We start from the raw sequence: 17,771 nt of genomic DNA, 5'->3' as shown, positions 1-17,771 counted from the left end.
TGCACTCCTGCCAGCAGTGTAAAAGTGTTCCTATTTCTCCACATTCTCTCCAGCATCTGTTGTTTCTTGACTTTTTAATGATTGCCATTATAACTGGCGTGAGATGGTATCTCATTGTGGTTTTGATTTGCATTTCTCTGATGACCAGTGATGATGAGCTTTTTTTCATATGTTGGCCGCATAAATGTCTTCTTTTGAGAGGCATCTTATAATTATAGTTGTCACCTTTTTTTCATGAGATACAAAAAATAATGGTGAGTCTTAAAATTGATGGCGTTCTTAAAATTGATGAAAAAGAGCTGAAGATATGGTATTTTTGATGTTGAATATTACAGTTCCAAAAGAATATGATTAGATTTTACATACAGGAACCTTTTAGTTTTTAGGGGTAAGCATTATATATAGCAATGTTTTAAACTTTTTATTTGGAAGTAATTTCAAACTTACAGAAGAGTTAAAAACAATAAAACTAGTAGAGAGAAGATCTGTATACTCTTTAACAAGATTGTTACCAATATCTCAGTGTTACCAATGTTACCAAAATCTCAGATATTGGTGACATTTTACCTAATTTGCTTTGCATTCTCTTTCTTTTTTTGAGACAAAGTCTCGCTCTGTCAGCCAGGCTGGAGTGCCATGGCCTGATCTTGGCTCACTGCAACCTCCACCTCCTGGGTTCCAGCTATTCTCCTGCTTCAGCCTTCTGTGTAGCTGAGATTACAGGTGTGCCCTGCAACACCTGGCTAATTTTGTATATTTTTAGTAGTGATGGGGTTTCACCATGTTGGTCAGGCTGGTCTCGAACTCCTGACCTCAAATGATCTGCCTGCCTCAGCCTCCCAAAGTGCTGGGATTACAGGCATAAGCCACCGCGCCCAGCTTGCATTCTCTTTCTCTTCTCCCTGCTACTCCCTATACACACACAGTTGTTTTCCTGGACACTTTTAAGAGTGAGTTAAATACATCGTGGCCCTTTCCCCTAAGTGCTTTAGTGTATGTTTTCCAAGAATAGGGATATTGCTTACATCACCACAGTATACTTATCAACATACGTGAATTTAGCATTCATACACTACTTTTAGTCTAACCTGCCATTTGCCTTCCTATTTTGCCACTTAACCTAATAATATCCTTTCCCCCCCTCCAGTTCAGAATTCATTCTAGGATTAGATATTGCATTGAGTTGCCATATGTCTTTAGCTTTCTTTAACCTGGAACATTTCCACAGCCTTCCTCTGTCTCTTAAGACTTGGACGTTTTTGGAGAATACATCCATTTTCCCTCTTTTTAATATAACATTGCCCATTTTTGGCTTTGTTTAATATTTGTGACTAAATTCAGATTATATATTGCTGCATAGGTTATGTGTCCTTCACAGAGTATCACATCTGGAGGCGCTTGATAGCCATCTGTCCCTTGATGATGATGTTAATTTTGATTACATAGTTAAGATGTCTGATTTCTTCCCTCTATGATTACTTTTTTTCTTCCTCGCAACCAGTAAGCAGTCTGTGAGGAAACACATTAAGACCATGAAAATATGCTGGGCGCGGTGGCTCACGCCTGTAATCCCAGCAGTTTGGGAGGCCGAGGCGGGCAGATCACGAGGTCAAGAGGTCGAGACCATCCTGACCAACATGGTGAAACCCCGTCTCTACTAAAAATACAAAAATTAGCTGGGCGTGGTGGCGGGTGCCAGTAGTCCCAGCTACTTGGGAGGCTGAGGCAGGAGAATCACTTGAACCTGGGAAGTGGTGGTCGCAGTGAGCCAAGATCACTCCATTGCACTCCAGCCTTGTGACAGAGGGAGACTCCGTCTCGACAAAACAAAACAAAACAAAACAACCAACCACGAAAATATATCCTGCTCCTCATCAAAATTTCCTCCTTAATTTAACATTCTTTTATGATTCTTGTTGGATCTAGGCTGTACTATGATGATTGCAAAATGATTAATTTCTCAACTCTTGCCTTCTCTCTACATTTTGTATTCAGTCCTTGGCATTCTGATGTAAACCAGAGCTTTCCCTTTTCTTCCATTTAACTACTTGTTATTGATATAGATTCCTAAATTTAACCCCACCTCCTCCCCCCAGTACTATATAATTGACTGAAGTACCTGATTATTTTGGTGTACAAATTGCCCTAGAATCAACCAGTTGGAGCCCCTTCAAACCCTATCTTTATGACATGCCTGCATCATTTTTTTGAGCACTTCCTTTTTAGCATAACAAAGCATCTTTCAATTTAACAAGTGTATAGCAACACAGACAAAGAAGTACTAGGTATTGAGTTAATTTAACTTTGAATAAGCGTTATTTTAAAATCTTGGACTTTTATGATTAAGTGATATAGTATGCCTGAACTGTGCCTAAATGTAAAGGAATGCAATCCTTCCTTTTCTCAGTAAGTTCCAAGTTTGATCAACTTGAATATAGAAACCTAGACAAATATAGGTGAAATAGTTGAATGCCTAATTATATATATGTTCTTTGCTAACTGGGTAGAACATTTGCACACACATTTAAATATATTACACAAAACAATAACTTAGAAATGTTACTTTTTGCCCACCCTTATATTCATAAAACAATTTTATCAGACTCTCATGATCTTTAATATTGATGTCTTCATTATCGTTAAAGCTACTTTTTGAATAATTTTAAGGCATTTTTTCCAGAGCACATTATGTCAACTGCCTGAGTTGAGAGAAAATGCCTTTTGAATCAGTATATGCTACTAACATTGGATATTTTACCAAAAACACGAGTACACATTTGTACACATTAGGACAATTGTTTTTAAAGTTACTTTGAATACATAAATACTATATTAGTTTTATTTCTTTTTAAATTGACACAGAAGAGTTGTATTATTGTGTACATGTTTTGAGATATGTATACTTGTGGAATGGCTAAATTACATTGCTTTTATTTTAACATAACTATTTTGCTGATGCTAATATCTAACACTTGCAACCATGGACTCATAAATCCAACAGTAATTACTGAATCCATGTTAAATTTCATTGCTTCCTTTTCCACTGATTCTGTCAGATAATCTCTGTAAACATCCAAATGTTAATTGACTAAGATTTCTTCAGGTGAATGACTCTTCCCTAAACAATACTTTGTTCAGCATAACAGACCAAATTACCTGTGATACAGAAGATTTAGTAAATTCTTGGGTTTTTCTATATCGGTAAAAGAAATGTTTGCATTTCATTGGGTTAAATGTGGTATTTAATATGTTTAAATCAGACTGTAAACAGTGGAATTTAAGGTAGTCCAGCAGGTGGCAGCCTTACCAAGAAAATTCTTAACACCTCTGAATCTTTTTTGTTAGACAGAGTCTCACTCACTCTGTCACCCAGACTGGAGTGCAGTGGTGTGATCATGGCTTACTGCGTCTTTCATTGCCTAGGCTCAAGCGATCCTCCCATCTCAGCCTCCTGAGGAGCTGAGACTACAGGCATGTGCCATCATTCTTAGCTAATTAAACATTTTTTTTTTTGGAGAGATGGGGGTCTCCCTATGCTGCCCAGGCTGGTCTTGAACTCCTGAGTTCAAGTGATCTTGACTTGGCTTCCTAAAGTGCTTGGCTTCCCAGAGTGCTGGGATTATAGGCGTGAGCCACTGTGCCTGACCCAAATCTTTAATAACTGCTGCTGACAAAGTTAATTTGTAATATAAAAACATTGGTGTGAAAGAAAATCCTTCAAATTGCATAATTTTTGCTTATCTTCTGAACGAGAAAATAAAATTTATCATTAAAAAATTTTTAAAATCATTATTTAAATTATGTAAAATTATCAACATTCTGGGTTTTTGTTTGTTTGTTTGTTTTTGGTGACAGGACCTTGCTGTGTTGCCCAAACTGGAGTGCAGTGTTGTGATCATAGCTCACTGCAACCTTGAACTCCTGGGGTCAGGCTATCCTCCTGCCTCAGCCTCCCAAGTAGCTGGGACTACAGGTGCCCACCACTACTCTGGGCTAATTTTATCTTGTCTTATTTATTTTTCATAGAGACGGGGTCTCGCTTAGTTGTCTGGGCTGGTCCCAAACTCCTGGCTTCAAGTGATCCTCTTGCCTCAGCCTCCCAAAGTGCTGGGATTACAAGTGTGAGCCACCATGCCTGGCCAATATTCTGTTTTTTTTTTTTTTAAATGTATTATGAAAGAAGCCATTTCTGTGTGCATCCAAGGGTTTAAGGGTTGTTTATATCTAGATATTTTGCAAATTATACTGCAGCTGTCTGTCTTGACCCTTTTGATAACAAGCACTATGTTGTTTATCCCAGAACCCCTAGCATCTACTATAGTGCTTGGAATACGGAGCTTTATACTTAGCTACTTACTCCTTACTTAGCACTTTCTCAGTGCCAGGCACTGTTCTAGGTGGTATTTATGAGGTATAGGTACTATTATCTTCATTTTTCAGTTGAGGAAACTGAGGTACAAAAGTTACATAACTTGACCAAGGCTATAAAATTAATTTTTAACTAAGTACATCTAGTACTAGAACACATATTCTTACTCTCTACTGCTTCTTTTTAAATACTTGACTAAATCAATAAAAAGTATATAAAATTTTATAAAGTTAGAGCATTGGCTAAATTTGTTGTAATATGGAATTAATAACTACATATTGCACCAATACAATCCTATGTTTTTTAGAGAATGTATGAAAACTGTTCTCAAGTCATGAAAACTTTTAATATTCTTTTCCTTTTCTTGATTACCCATGTTGGATATCACATATTAAGCTTTATTTAATAACTAGATATAAAAGAGCAATAATAATGGCCAACATTTAATGAACACTTACTATCTGATGGCCATTGAAAAACTTGCCTTAACATGTGAGGAAGGTACTGTTATTATTACTGCATTTTTTCTTTTTTTTATTACTGCATTTTTTCTTTTTTTTTTTTTTTTTGAGAGAGAGTCTTACTCTGTCACCCAGGCTGGAGTGCAGTGGGGTGATCTTGGCTCACTGAAACCTCTGCCTCCTGGGTTCAAGCAATTCTTCTGCCTCTGCCTCCCGAGTAGCTGGGACTACAGGCATGCGCCACCACACCTGGCTAATTTTTGTATGTTTAGTAAAGATGGGGTTTCACCATATTGGTCAGGCTGGTCTTGAACTCCTGATCTCGTGATCTGCCCACCTCAGCCTCCCAAAGTGCTGGGATTACAGGCATAAGCCACCGCGCCTGGCCTATTACTCCATTTTATAGATGATGAAACAGAGGTTTAATCAGGTTAAGTAACTTTGGTTACTTGGCCAGAAACTGGTAGAGCCAGGATTTAAACCAGGGTCATCTGATTTCTGAGTGTGTACTCTTAAAAGGCTAAACCCAATTAAATCTTGATTATATACTAGGTTTAAAATTAAGCCAGTTTGAAGATAAATGAATTGGTATTCTTTGGTATCTTTTCATCAGAATTTAAACGTGAGAACTTAGATGTTAGGGCATTCAAGTGATTGCTCAGAAATTTCAAACCCTCAGTGCCTTGGGAGAAAAGCCAATTTGTAGAAGAGAAAGCTGACATTAACAACTAAGAGGAGAAAGCAAGATCATTGTATATGAAATGTGTGAGGAGTAGTAGGGCGAAGCTTACTTATTGAGGGCCTCCAGCTGAGATGTTAAAGTGTGTGTACATGAGGTCAGGCTCTTCTGGTGTTCCCAAAACAGAAATGGTGATCATTTCTCTCCCTGACTAGCTGCCATTATTATGGGTTTTGGTATCACCACATACAGAAATATTGCAAAAGATTTCTTGCATACTAACACATTGATATGTATTTTTAAAGCCTTGATAGTGTTTAAAATACATTATTACTAGCACTGTTACCTAAATGCACTATTACTATCACTATTACTTAGCACCCACTTGGATGCTTTGAATAGTTTGCTATGCTCAATATTCCAAAGGTGAGAAAAGAGAAGGGGAAATTTTTTCAGTCTTTGCCATATTAGTGCTCTGTCTAGTTGATTTTTTTTTTGCCAAGTATTACTTCTTATTTCATGATAAAATGATTCAAGACAAATAATACCATATACATTTAGAAAATGGGCCTCTTTATTATTCCTTAACACGAAGAGGTTCCAATAATGGTAGTTTCAGGCCTTGGGGAAGGGTAATCGGGAGGCGATTTTTGGCACCAGGTTTTGTGTCTGTCCTATCACTCTGTTCTCAGGGGTCTGCCCTCCTATTAATACTTGTGCTAACCAGAATGAAGTAGTGATACAGCAAGCAGAATATAATGATTAGAGTTGTTATAAGCACACAATTTGCAGTGAGTAACATGGGCCAACACTGTTGGAAAAGAAGGATTTCCATGAGCCACTTCTATCTCACATTGATTTGGGGGGATACAATCATTATATATACATTAGAAAAACATCATTTCTAAAAGGCATTGATCATATCAGATCATGTAGTTTGATCATTTGGAGAGTTCAGTGATGTGCCTCTTTCGGTAGCAATTTTGCTTTAGTTTTCAATTTGTGCTTGCTGGCTTGCAGCACAAACTATATAATGAGAAACTGAAGTGGTAAGAACCATACCGTGTAGCATGGGTGATTGATAGTACTTTTCCTTGTGTTATTTTCTTGAGGAAAAGATATCCTAGACAAGGAGTACTGAAAAAATCACCCGGGGACTCTCTTCTTCTCATGAAACAGTTTTTTAGTGTGATTTGACATCACTAAATTTGATGGACTGTAGAATTTGAATTATTATTTTTTGACTGCTCTAACTTGATGTTAGACCATTCTGAGGGTCTTTTGCTGAATTTACTTAGTACCTATTTTTACTTTCGCCTTAGCAAGTTGTTACAGTTTTATTTAGGTAAAAACTCAAGTTACTATCTTGAAGTTGCCTAGATGTTAGTCTGATTTGGATGTTTTATTCTCTTATGTGAATTACTACATTTATGAACTTTTACAGCAAAATAAAGAATTTTAGATGTTATAATAATTTCTCTTAGAGGATATCATTCCTCCCCTTCCTGAAAATGAGAATAGATTAGTGGGATGACCCACATTCTGCATAATATTTTAAAAGCTACCCTGTGAGCTTACTCACTTGTCATTTTTGTGTTTTCTTTTAAGGCAGTAGAAGGATAACTCTTCTCTTTCCATAGGAAAACAGGTATTACTTACTTATACAAAAGTACTTTCATTATTCTCTGTTAATGATTTCATGTGACAATTGATAGAAAGCTATTGGCATTTTCAGGTGAATAACTTGGGGAGTGGATAATTGGAAGCTTCTATCTGACTCTCAGCCTTTGAACTGAAACTTGTAATCAGGACAGAATTTTCAGCATCTTTTCATTGCTGGCTTCTGTTGGCACCCAGTGGGGAGAGGCAGCATCATGGTTTAAGTATTAAATGTGGATGTAGTACTATTACCTTTTTAGCATTGTATTTTAAGAAATACTTTTAAAATATGAGCATTGAAAACATATATTGTTGTCTGTAATGTGTTCTCATAAGTTGATTGATTCTAGATATTTTGGAGCTCATTAAAAAAAATTCCAGTTTGAAGTAATTGTAGATGCACAGGAAATTGCAATAATAGTATAGAGATGCTCCATGTATGCTTCCCCATTTCCCCCTATGGTAACATCTTACATAACCATAGTACAGTATCACAGCTAGGAAACTGGCATTGGTACAATTTGCAGACCTCTATTGCAGCTCTTTTTGGGTCCTTTTATAAATCACAGTATACTTCTATAATATAAACATTTAATTTACTGGTTTAAGAAATTTGGATATATAGCCTGGCTGCTAATTAGAAAAGATTGGGTATTTTAACCATATCCTATCCAGTTACCAGGTTATTACCCCTTGGCTCCAAATCTGTCCTTTTACGTGATCTGCATTAATGGAGCTTTAAACATTTCTTCTTTGCAGCAAGCACAATATTAAATTATGCCAGTAGAGGGTGTTGCAGGGACACTGCAGGAAGATGGGGTTTCTTTTGTTTCTGATGTGTTACATTTATTGTTTTCTTGCTCTTGCTTATTATAAGATCCAGGGACATCCAGTGATGCTGTGCTTTTGCTGATGTTTGGTTCAACCCAGCTGTGCACCCAGTGCATGCAGTCCCTCCGTGAGCTCATAGCTTTGGTTCTGTCTCAGTGAGGCCCTCCTACAGCCCTCCTGACACAGACATTGTGTGCCCCAGGCCTCGTACCACCCTGCCAGTGAGCTGACTCTGGAAGCCCTGATTTCCTTTGCCCACTTGCCTGCCAGCCTTTGCTGGCTGCAGCCCAGAGGGTTGTTTCCTGCTTGTCTGTAGTCTAGCTTTGCCTGGGCAGTCCAGCAAACTTCTTTCCTATTCATTGGGCTGTAATCCTGCCTTCTCCAGTGAGGTCTGAATACCAGCTTTGGTGAAAGGACCCAACTTCCAAGTTAGTTCTTCTTGTGGTACTCTCCCTTAGCTTTAGGATTAGAATTCTCTTTATAGTTACTCTACTATGACAGTTAATAATTCTTTATAGTAAATGTTCCCTGTTTAAATTACTGTGTTTTCTGTTCTAATCAAATCCTGACTTACAGTATCTAATTGAATTAATATCTAATGATATTAAGCAGTCCATAAAGTTTCTGATATTTTTCCGGAAAAACAAAACAGAAAAGTGGTTATTTTAGATAATCTTTTTACTGTCACAATAATGGCAAGGAAAAAACAACTATTATTTCTACCATATGTTTATTTCCATTCCATGCACAGCCTTTTTCATACTAAAGCAAGAAACCCTGCAAAGTAGATTATCTTTTATTTACTTTTTTTTTTAAATGGGGAGTAGGGAGCTAAAGCATTTTATTTTGCCTTGCTATGAAATCTAGCTTATAATTGGCAACACAAGTATTTGAATCAAGACCATCTTGCTGTTCTTCCTAAAGCCTTTTCATTTGACTCTTCTGTATGACTTTCTTTCTTTTTTGGGGGGCTGGGGGATGTTTACAGGGGTCAGTATTAAGTACCTATAAATAGGATATGATTATTTTATTTCTTTAGTAAATATTGTTTAGTTACTAATATTTTATCCATATTTGTAATAGTAGCATAGTTGTTTTATTCCCTTTTCAAGATCTTTGGATCATTTGAAGGGAAGAGGGAGGAAGACTTAAAAATGTTATTTTTTTTTAGTAGAACTTTAAGCAATTAATTAAAAGTTAAATGTGTCTTATAGGTGAAATTTTGTATTGTGCTTTAAATATTTGATTTTTAAAATTTTCAGTATATTTTAATAAATTTACTCATTCTTTTTATTTCTGTTACTTTTAAAATTTTAAAGTTTTAAGTATTTAGGTGAATTACTTCATTATTCCACTGTACTACAAGAAACTTAATTCTTTTATAATATGAAATGTCCATGCTTTTAAGGCTAATTTTCTACTTGTATACTATATTTTATTCCATTTTGCCATCTCAAAGGCATTGTTTAAGCCGTCTTTCTTCTACCACACTTGCTTGTTAGATTAGCCCATCCAGTCTCATGACTTTAAATATATCTATAACTGGATGATTCCAAATGTTTATCTCTGACCTGAGGTCTCCAAACTTTTTTATATTCAACAACTTCAGATCTTCATCTGGCATCTCAAAGTTAATATGTTCAACAATCAAACTAAAAAATCAAGTTTGACACTGTCCCAAACTTGTTCCTCCTGTAATTTCTGTCTTTTAAATTTGTAACTTGATCTTTCCAATTATTGTAGATGAAAAACTTGGCATTTTCAACTCCTTTTTCTCTCACGCTACATCTGATTCTTCATTAAATCATATTAGTTCTACTTCCAACTATGTAAAGAAAGATAAAACCCTAGAGGAAAAGGATTAAAGAAAAAATACGAATAGAAATGGGAAAAAATGTAGACTGTAGATAAAAGAAAAAAATTAGGAAAAAAACAAAAGAAATGACAATCGAGAGAAAAAGAAATAGGAACTCCAAGTCTAATCACTAGTATTCTTATTTTATCAAAAGTTAATGTAGGTACTTTTGCTGTAAATTTTCTCATAAAATTGAATTCATCATTTTTTGCCCATGTTTTGTTCAACCCTATCTACATGTGTTTTATGAGTGATAATCAGGAATCAGTAGCCTGCAAAATCAGCCTTTATGAAGGAGAAAAATGGACTTTTATTAATTAGCTGTAGCTATACAGGGGAAGATATTCCTTTTCTTTATGCTTTTAGATGTTTTGAATTGTGTTTACAAATATATTCAATTGTAAAAATACTTGTAAATTAGCACCCATTTATTTTGATGCATATACCTAGTATCTGCAAAAGCCCAAATAATGTATCACTATCTGAATGTCCTATATAGTCTTACTGAATGGAAAAGCAAAATAATTGATTTTAAATGTTTTAAGCAGGAATTAAACCATGTCAGACTTTGAAATTTATTGGTTTTCTTGTTATAATTCTTTTTAATATATTTTAAAATCTGACTGTAGCTAAGTTCTCATTTTGTGTTTGAAGGGAGTTAGTAAAAGTACTCATATTTGGTGGGAGGATGGCTTGAATCAGGAGGTGGAGGTTGCAGAGCTGAGATTGTGCCACTGCACTCCAGCCTGGGTGACAAGAGCTGGAGCCTGTCTCAAAAAAAAAAAAAAAAAAAGTGAAGAAGGAAAGCACTCATATTTGAGTTATTCTGCATTTTAAATTTTGACCCTTTATTAATGTGAGAATTAATGGGAATATTATTGCTAAGGATGGTATGGAGGGTTTTTTTGTTTTTATTTTTGAAATTTATTCAATGAAAAATTTTAAAAACATTGACCTAAAAATATTCTTGTTTCTATATGTTATTTTCTCTGTACTGGTATTTTTTTTTGTTTTTGAAATTTATTGGTTGAAAATTTAAAAAAAATGGACCTAAGATATTCTTCTTTTATAGCCTGTCTGCATGTTAAATTCTCTATACTGGTAGCAGCTCTATGGCAGTCATAAGATCTATTTAGGTTATTTTTTTTCTTGGTGATTTTTCCTAGTGTTCTAGGAAATCTAAGATAGTTAGTTACATAGATAGATAGATAGATAGATAAAACAATTTCCTACCTGATGAATGAAAAACGTGACCAATTTTTAAATCTGGAGAGACTCCTTCTTCCTATTACTGATATCACTGAAGTTACTAGAGTGAAATTTTTAGGATAAATAGCTATGGAATACCCTCATCTGGGTTTGAATCTTGGCTTTGCAGTGATCTTGGTCAAGTTATTTAACTTCTCTGTGCTTCAGTTTGCAATTTGTAAATTGTGAATAAAACTTACCTCTTAAGATTGTGGGGAGAAGATTAGCTGGTAACTGTAAAGTGTTCACAATAATGCTTAATAAATGCATGCTATTATTACTATTAGTGGTACTATTACAACAACCACAGTTAAGATTTTAAGACTATTGGTCTTTTTTGAGTGATAATCAGAAGTAGGTAACCTGCAAAATCAGAGTAGACTGCTACCGTCGGAAGGCAAAATCTTGGCTAGAGTTCTTTAGAACCTATGTGTATATACAGGCAGTCCTTGCTTTGTAGTTATGGTATACATTATTTTCTCTTACCATGGTTCAGTTATAACACTAGTCTTCCAAACACATGGTTCAGATTTCTGTTACCATAGTATATTAACAGAGTAATTGCATAACAAACTCTGCTGTTCAGTCCACAAGTCACTATATACATACATGATTAGTGACCAATCATGTCACTTCTTCCAAAATCTGTTGGTGATTGGTCACTGTGTATCTGTTATTCACTTTATTTACAGATAGCAAAGTATGTGGTTGTGTTGCTTCTTTGTCTCTGGTAATAAATCCATTTGACATTTTACAAAAATGGATAATCCAAAGAGGAAATTGGCCAACAAAGCTAACAGTGCTACAAAGAAATGAAAAGTCATAATGCTGAAAGTGAAATTGCATGTAATTTTAGAAGATGCACAGTCTTAGAAGATTTGAAAATGGCAACAGCAAAATGAAGACAGGATGAGACCTAGGCCTGTATAAAGTGATATGAACCATATTGCAAAAGTATGATCAATTTAAAAAAATGATAAAATCACTCCAACATCCTTTAGTTTAAGTTTCACTAGGAACAGAAAGCTGCTTATGGTTTAACTGGAGCATATACTTCTGCTTTGGATTGAAGACTGTAATAAACAAAAATTCCAATCAGTTTTGCTAGCATGTCAGCCAAAATATTGAAGTTAGATGCCACATCAAAAGGAAATAGTAATTAAAAGGAGACTGGAGATTATGCAATTTCTTTATCTCAATTTTGGGAGAAATATGACATAAAGCATGCAGTTGAAGGCATCATTTCAGGGAGCAACAATGAATATTATGTCTGTAGTATAGCAGCAAACTTTTACTTCGCTATAGAAGTAACTTTGAAGGATCTGAATAGGACACTTATGGAGATGTAGGAGAAATAGCTGTCTGTGGGAGTGTTGACACTGTTGCTATTCAGTGGACTCTAGATATGCAGCCAGATTAACTTTGTGAAGATGAACTTATCAACATAAATAAGGAAAGTGGTTGTGATGAAAAGGATGAATGTTCCAGGGGAAATGACTCTGGCAAATTTTTCACATTAAAGGAACTCTTGGAGATATTTCCCAACATTGAACATGCAAAGGATAAAGTTTGGAAGCTAATCCAAACTTGGAAAGGAATATGACAGTTTGCCAAGATAGAAAAGATACTTCGTATTGTAAATTATATGAGAAGGCAGCAAGCACTGTTCAATATATTCTTGCTAAGTTTTTTTCAAATAATTAAAATACTTTAATTTTTGTGCTTCAAACAATGAAGTGCTAAATAAACAATAATTTTACTTTTTAACAATTGTCCTATACATTTATAACTGAAAGTGAGAGAGTTTTTGAAGTTTGGACAAAAATTTTTAAAGGTTACTGAAGAATCATAATTTTTCCCTTTGAAAATATGATCATTTTATATACAGTTTTGCTTATATGGTTATTTTTGTGGTTCCACACCACTGTACATAGTGACAAATACCTGTGTATCTTTCTCTACTTCAGTCTTTTTAGTAAGGGAAATAACAGTCTCATTGACACAATAGAAGATTTACCCAATTATCTTTTTGCTTTAGCCCCTTTGGGGAGACTGAGATTCCAACTTTTATGAAATTATTTAGTTTTAGTGTTTTGCATAAAGTTTTGAAAAACTATGATTGCATTATAGATTTTCTTATTTGCAGTTCTGTTTTTCCCCTTCTATTATGCTGTCACTTTTTCATTTTTTTTTTGAGACGGAGTCTTGCTGTGTCGCCCAGGCTGGAGTGCAGTGGCGCAATCTCAGCTCACTGCAAGCTCTGCCTCCTGGGTTCACGCCATTCTCCTGCCTCAGCCCCCTCGGTAGCTGGGATTACAGGTGCCTGCCACCACGCCCGGCTAATTTTTTTTTGTAGTTTTTAGTAGAGACGGAGGTTTCACCGTGTTAGCCAGGATGGTCTCGATCTCCTGACCTCGTGATCTGCCCACCTTGGCCTCCCAAAGTGCTGGGATTACAGGCATGAGCCACTGCACCTGGCCACTTTTTCATTTTTAATAATAAAAGTTTAGTACAGCAAGAGACTGTGTTCTTTTCCTCTCTCTCTCCTTCCCTACCTTCCATTTTTATCTTCATGGAGATATATGTAATTCCTAATGATTTGATAGACTAAAGGTAAAAGTTTTTAAAAAATTAGTTTCATATTGCAGGACATTAATACAACATCTGTTTTTCTCACTTTTTCCTGCAATTAAGTCTAAAGCCGTATTAGTGATACAGAGTTTTTGGTATTTGTTCTAGAGGTTAACATGGTGTTAAAAGCTGCTGAAAGTTCTATTTTGAGTAAACACTAAGTACCACTATGAAAGGCAGAGCTTTCTCTTCTTAATGATAATGGTAATTATAATAATGATTTATAATTATCAACTGTTTTATAATTTACAGTGCCCTTTCACCATGAGTTTTTTTTTTTTTTGCTTTTTTTTTTTTTTTTTTTTTTTTTAGACGGAGTCTTGCTCTGTTGCCCAGGCTGGAGTGCAGTGCTGCAATCTTGGCTCACACAAGCTCCGCCTCCCCGGTTCACGCCATTCTCTCGCCTCAGCCTCCCGAGTAGCTGGGACTACAGGTGTCCGCCACCACACCCGGCTAATTTTTTTGTGTTTTTAGTAGAGATGGGGTTTCATCTTGTTAGCCAGGATGGTCTTGATCTCCTGACCTCGTGATCCGCCCGCCTCGGCCTCCCAAAGTGCTGGGATTACAGGCGTGAGCCACTGCGCCACCGCGCCCGGCCAGGAGTTTTTTCATGTCGAGTTTACATTGACGTAATGAACATGAAAGCAAGTATTTGTACTTTAGAAATGTGGAAAGTGAGACTTTGAGGTTTGTGATTTGCCCAGGGTCTCTCAGGGAGTTTATAGTCTTTTACTGATAGCCTTTGGCAGGCTGTAATGTAAAAGACCACATAGTTTTGTAGTGATAGACATGGGCATGAATCCCAGTCCTGTAACTTAGTAGCTATGTGGCTTTGGGCAAAGCCATTGTTTTTGAAAATCAGTTTTATCGTTTGTTGTATGAAGGTTGCTTTGAAATTTAAATGTAACAGTATAGTACAGCCTGGCTTAAAGTTAAGACATTCAATAAACAATATCTATTATTATGATAATAATTGATATAATAGCATCATCAGCTCATTCTCAGGAGGTTGATTTCAATTTTTCAGTCAAGTCAGCTATTCACTATATTATAAATTATGTTGGATGTCTCTTCTATACTTTGTTAATATTATGTACTTACAGGTATTTTAGAACTAACGATATCAGATTCTAATTGCCTGTTTACTTATTTTCCACCCCACTATACTGTAAACTCCTTGAGAAAATAGGTGGGATAGCAATTTGCTTTTTACCTTATCTATAGAGTTAATAAGAGACTGTTGAATGCTTTGAACTCCCCAGTGAAACACTTAATACTCCTATTAGGTGTTAATGTTACTAATAATATCTATCTAATTTCTGACACATTATTCCTAATAGATCTTGCTGGCCTTCATAGGAATCCTGATGTGCTTTAATGAAGTGTAATTTTGAAAATGACTAATACAGCTTGACAGAAAATAATTATGTAATTTAAGTGCTTAAAGTTCATGTATTATACCTTTCCTGTTTGCTAGAAGAGGGAGCAGAGTTCCAGGGGGTTAGGTGCTTTCTCTAAGGTCATGCTGGTTGGTGGCAGGCCTTTTTTTTTTTTTCAGGCCAGGAAAAGATTAGTGCATTAAAGATTATCAAAATAAGGTGATGAGTATTGCTACTTAAGAAAAATCCAAACCTCTAAGGCTCCTTTTGCAGTACAATGTAATATATAAATATTATGCTAAGAAAATGTGAAATTTCATCTGTTTTAACATTCACCTGGAAGTGCTTGAGAAACAAATGGCATTAAACTTTAACTTTTATTATAGACATCAGAGATTACAAAAGGTAGGAGGGTGGGAGAGCGGGGTGAAGGTTGAAAGATTACCTACTGGTTACAATGTTCAGTCTTTGGTTGATGGGTACTCTAAAAGCCCAGACAGACTTTATCTCTACATAATGTATACATGTAAGAAATCTGCACTTGTAATCTTTATGCCTATAAAAATAAAAATTAAAAAAAATCTTTTTCTGCCTTAAAAAATAAAAAAATCCTTTAAATTTTCAAAAAGAACAAAAAGAAAGAGAGTATACTTTCCAAACTGTTAGCATTATTTCCTAAGGAGGCTGAGAGAAGGGGGAAATTATTTTTTCTTTACATACTTTGGTATTTGTTAACTTATTATGGTGACTATATAATGGGTTTGTAATTTAAACCCTATAATTTAGAACATTGTTGTTAAAACAAAAAACCATTAGAGATGCAAGCTGAAGCAAAGTATGTAGGGATGTGTGAGATAAATCTGTTCTCATTGACCTAACTTTTTAGAGAGTCCAAATTTTGTTTCTAAAAAAGAATTAAATCTTTTATTCTTCCTTAGCAAGAATTTAGGGCAGTAGTATAAGAAATAGTACAGTGAATTGCTTGATTAATTATTATTTAATTTGTGTAGACAGTGTTTATTACAAGAATTTATAGGAGAGAGATCATAGCAGTATATAGTTGAAATTATGAATACTAGAGTATAATTATTTCTCTTGTAGATTATATTTTGTTCTCTGTATTTGAAAAGTTATCCTCAGAGCTTACCAACTTTAGCTTTGCTATGTACCTGATCATTTTTGGGTGCCAGAAGGAAGCCTTGAGCAAGTGATCCTCAAGCACTTACCGGAAGTATATATTTACTCCTTACTACGCTTACATTTGGACAGGACCAATGATCTTGCTCATGTAAGCATTAGCCATGATACTAGGAGAGTAAACCTTTGAAAAACAACAAGGATCAGAATAACGGTTGAGTGGTTAGCTGCCACTATTTTGAAATTGAAAAAATCTTATGTTTAATGTAGTTATATTCTTTACCCTTTCTATAAATTGTTACATAGCATATCTTGAAGTTTTGGGAAACTACAATAAAAACATTCTTGTGTGTGGGTATGCGTTGTTGGCAGAGGGACCCTGTGGACAGATTACATTGCTTCTCAAGTTACGAGACCTATAATATAGCAATATGAATTTTGGTGAATTGCTTAACTTCTCTGGACTTTACTTTGCTTACATGTAAAGTGGAGTTGTTAATAGCCTAACAAACATAAAAATCTTCGAGTTAGCTGAATTTTAGAGCTTATGCAAATCCTTTACAAATAAAGTGGCAGTGTTGATGGGATTCCTAAAGCTTCTCTGGTATCAGGAAGCACAGAACAATATTAAATAGTTAACAGTATATTAATAATATGTTGGATATAATATCTTCACTAATAGCACATTTAGTAATAAAGTTTGTATAACTTTTTTTTTTTTAAACTGAGGATATAGTATTAACATGCTACTTAGTGAACATGACTGTGGAGGTCCAGGGTAATAGTTTGCTTTCTTTTTAATCTGGTTTGATGCAAAGAGAGCATAGTGTCATCTTCTTATTTTTAAAAACCTCCTTTTTGGTTTAACTGGGTTAATGGATTTTGACCTATATGTTTGGAATAAGTAAGGCAAATAAAATCTCTTATCTCCCTAGAAACTAATTTGTATCTCAGTACCATATTTTCTTTCAATTAACAACTTATGGCCACTTTTATGGCAGTTTCTTATCATTGGTAATATTTTACATGCAAATAAAGATCTGGAAATTTAGATGACTTATTTCTGTGTGATTTTATTATCTATCTTCATAAATACTTATTTCTGGTGTTCTTAGAAAAAAAACTAAAGCTTATAAATACAGAGCTCAGATTGTATAGTTATTGTAAAAAGGCTTTTGGCTCACTGGGCTTCTATATATTCTTGATACCTTATTTCTCCTTTTTTTCCCCCAATATTTTCAGATGTTTTGGAATGTTATTAAGCCCAGGTCGAAACGTGAAGAACAGTGACATGCATTTACTGGATATGGTAATGATAATCTTAAGCACCTTAACCAAGTATAGATGATAGTTATTTTATATTTGACAAGTATTTTCTATTTACAAATTTTGTCATATTGTCAAAATTATTTCTTGCAGCTGTGTGATAGTAATAATTAAATTTGGAAACGCAAACTTAAAATTACCTGTGAAAGAGGAATTCAGGACAATTTCCACCAAAACAGTCATATGCAACAAATAA

At 35.0% G+C, this 17,771-nt stretch overlaps 1 protein-coding gene across 21 annotated transcripts in view; it reads left to right on the top strand.

The window, feature by feature from the left end:
- RABGAP1L (RAB GTPase activating protein 1 like) overlaps positions 1-17,771 on the top strand; it is an 857,048-nt gene that overhangs the window by 107,600 nt on the left and 731,677 nt on the right. For 18 of the 21 annotated variants that reach the window (XR_010140177.1, XM_024245486.3, XM_024245454.3 and 15 more), the window contains 1 exon segment: positions 17,492-17,558. The exons of the other annotated variants lie outside the window; for them this stretch is intronic. Coding sequence is in view for 16 of the 18 variants with exons in the window: in XM_024245486.3 (XP_024101254.1) it covers positions 17,492-17,558 (67 nt within the window). In the remaining 2 variants the exon portion in view is untranslated. 21 annotated transcript variants of the gene reach the window in all.

The sequence above is a fragment of the Pongo abelii genome, chromosome 1 (assembly GCF_028885655.2).
Source record: "Pongo abelii isolate AG06213 chromosome 1, NHGRI_mPonAbe1-v2.0_pri, whole genome shotgun sequence".
Taxonomy (NCBI): Eukaryota; Metazoa; Chordata; class Mammalia; order Primates; family Hominidae; genus Pongo; species Pongo abelii.
The sequence above is the reverse complement of the archived record's forward strand: the minus strand, read 5'-3'. Positions and strand labels throughout refer to the sequence as shown.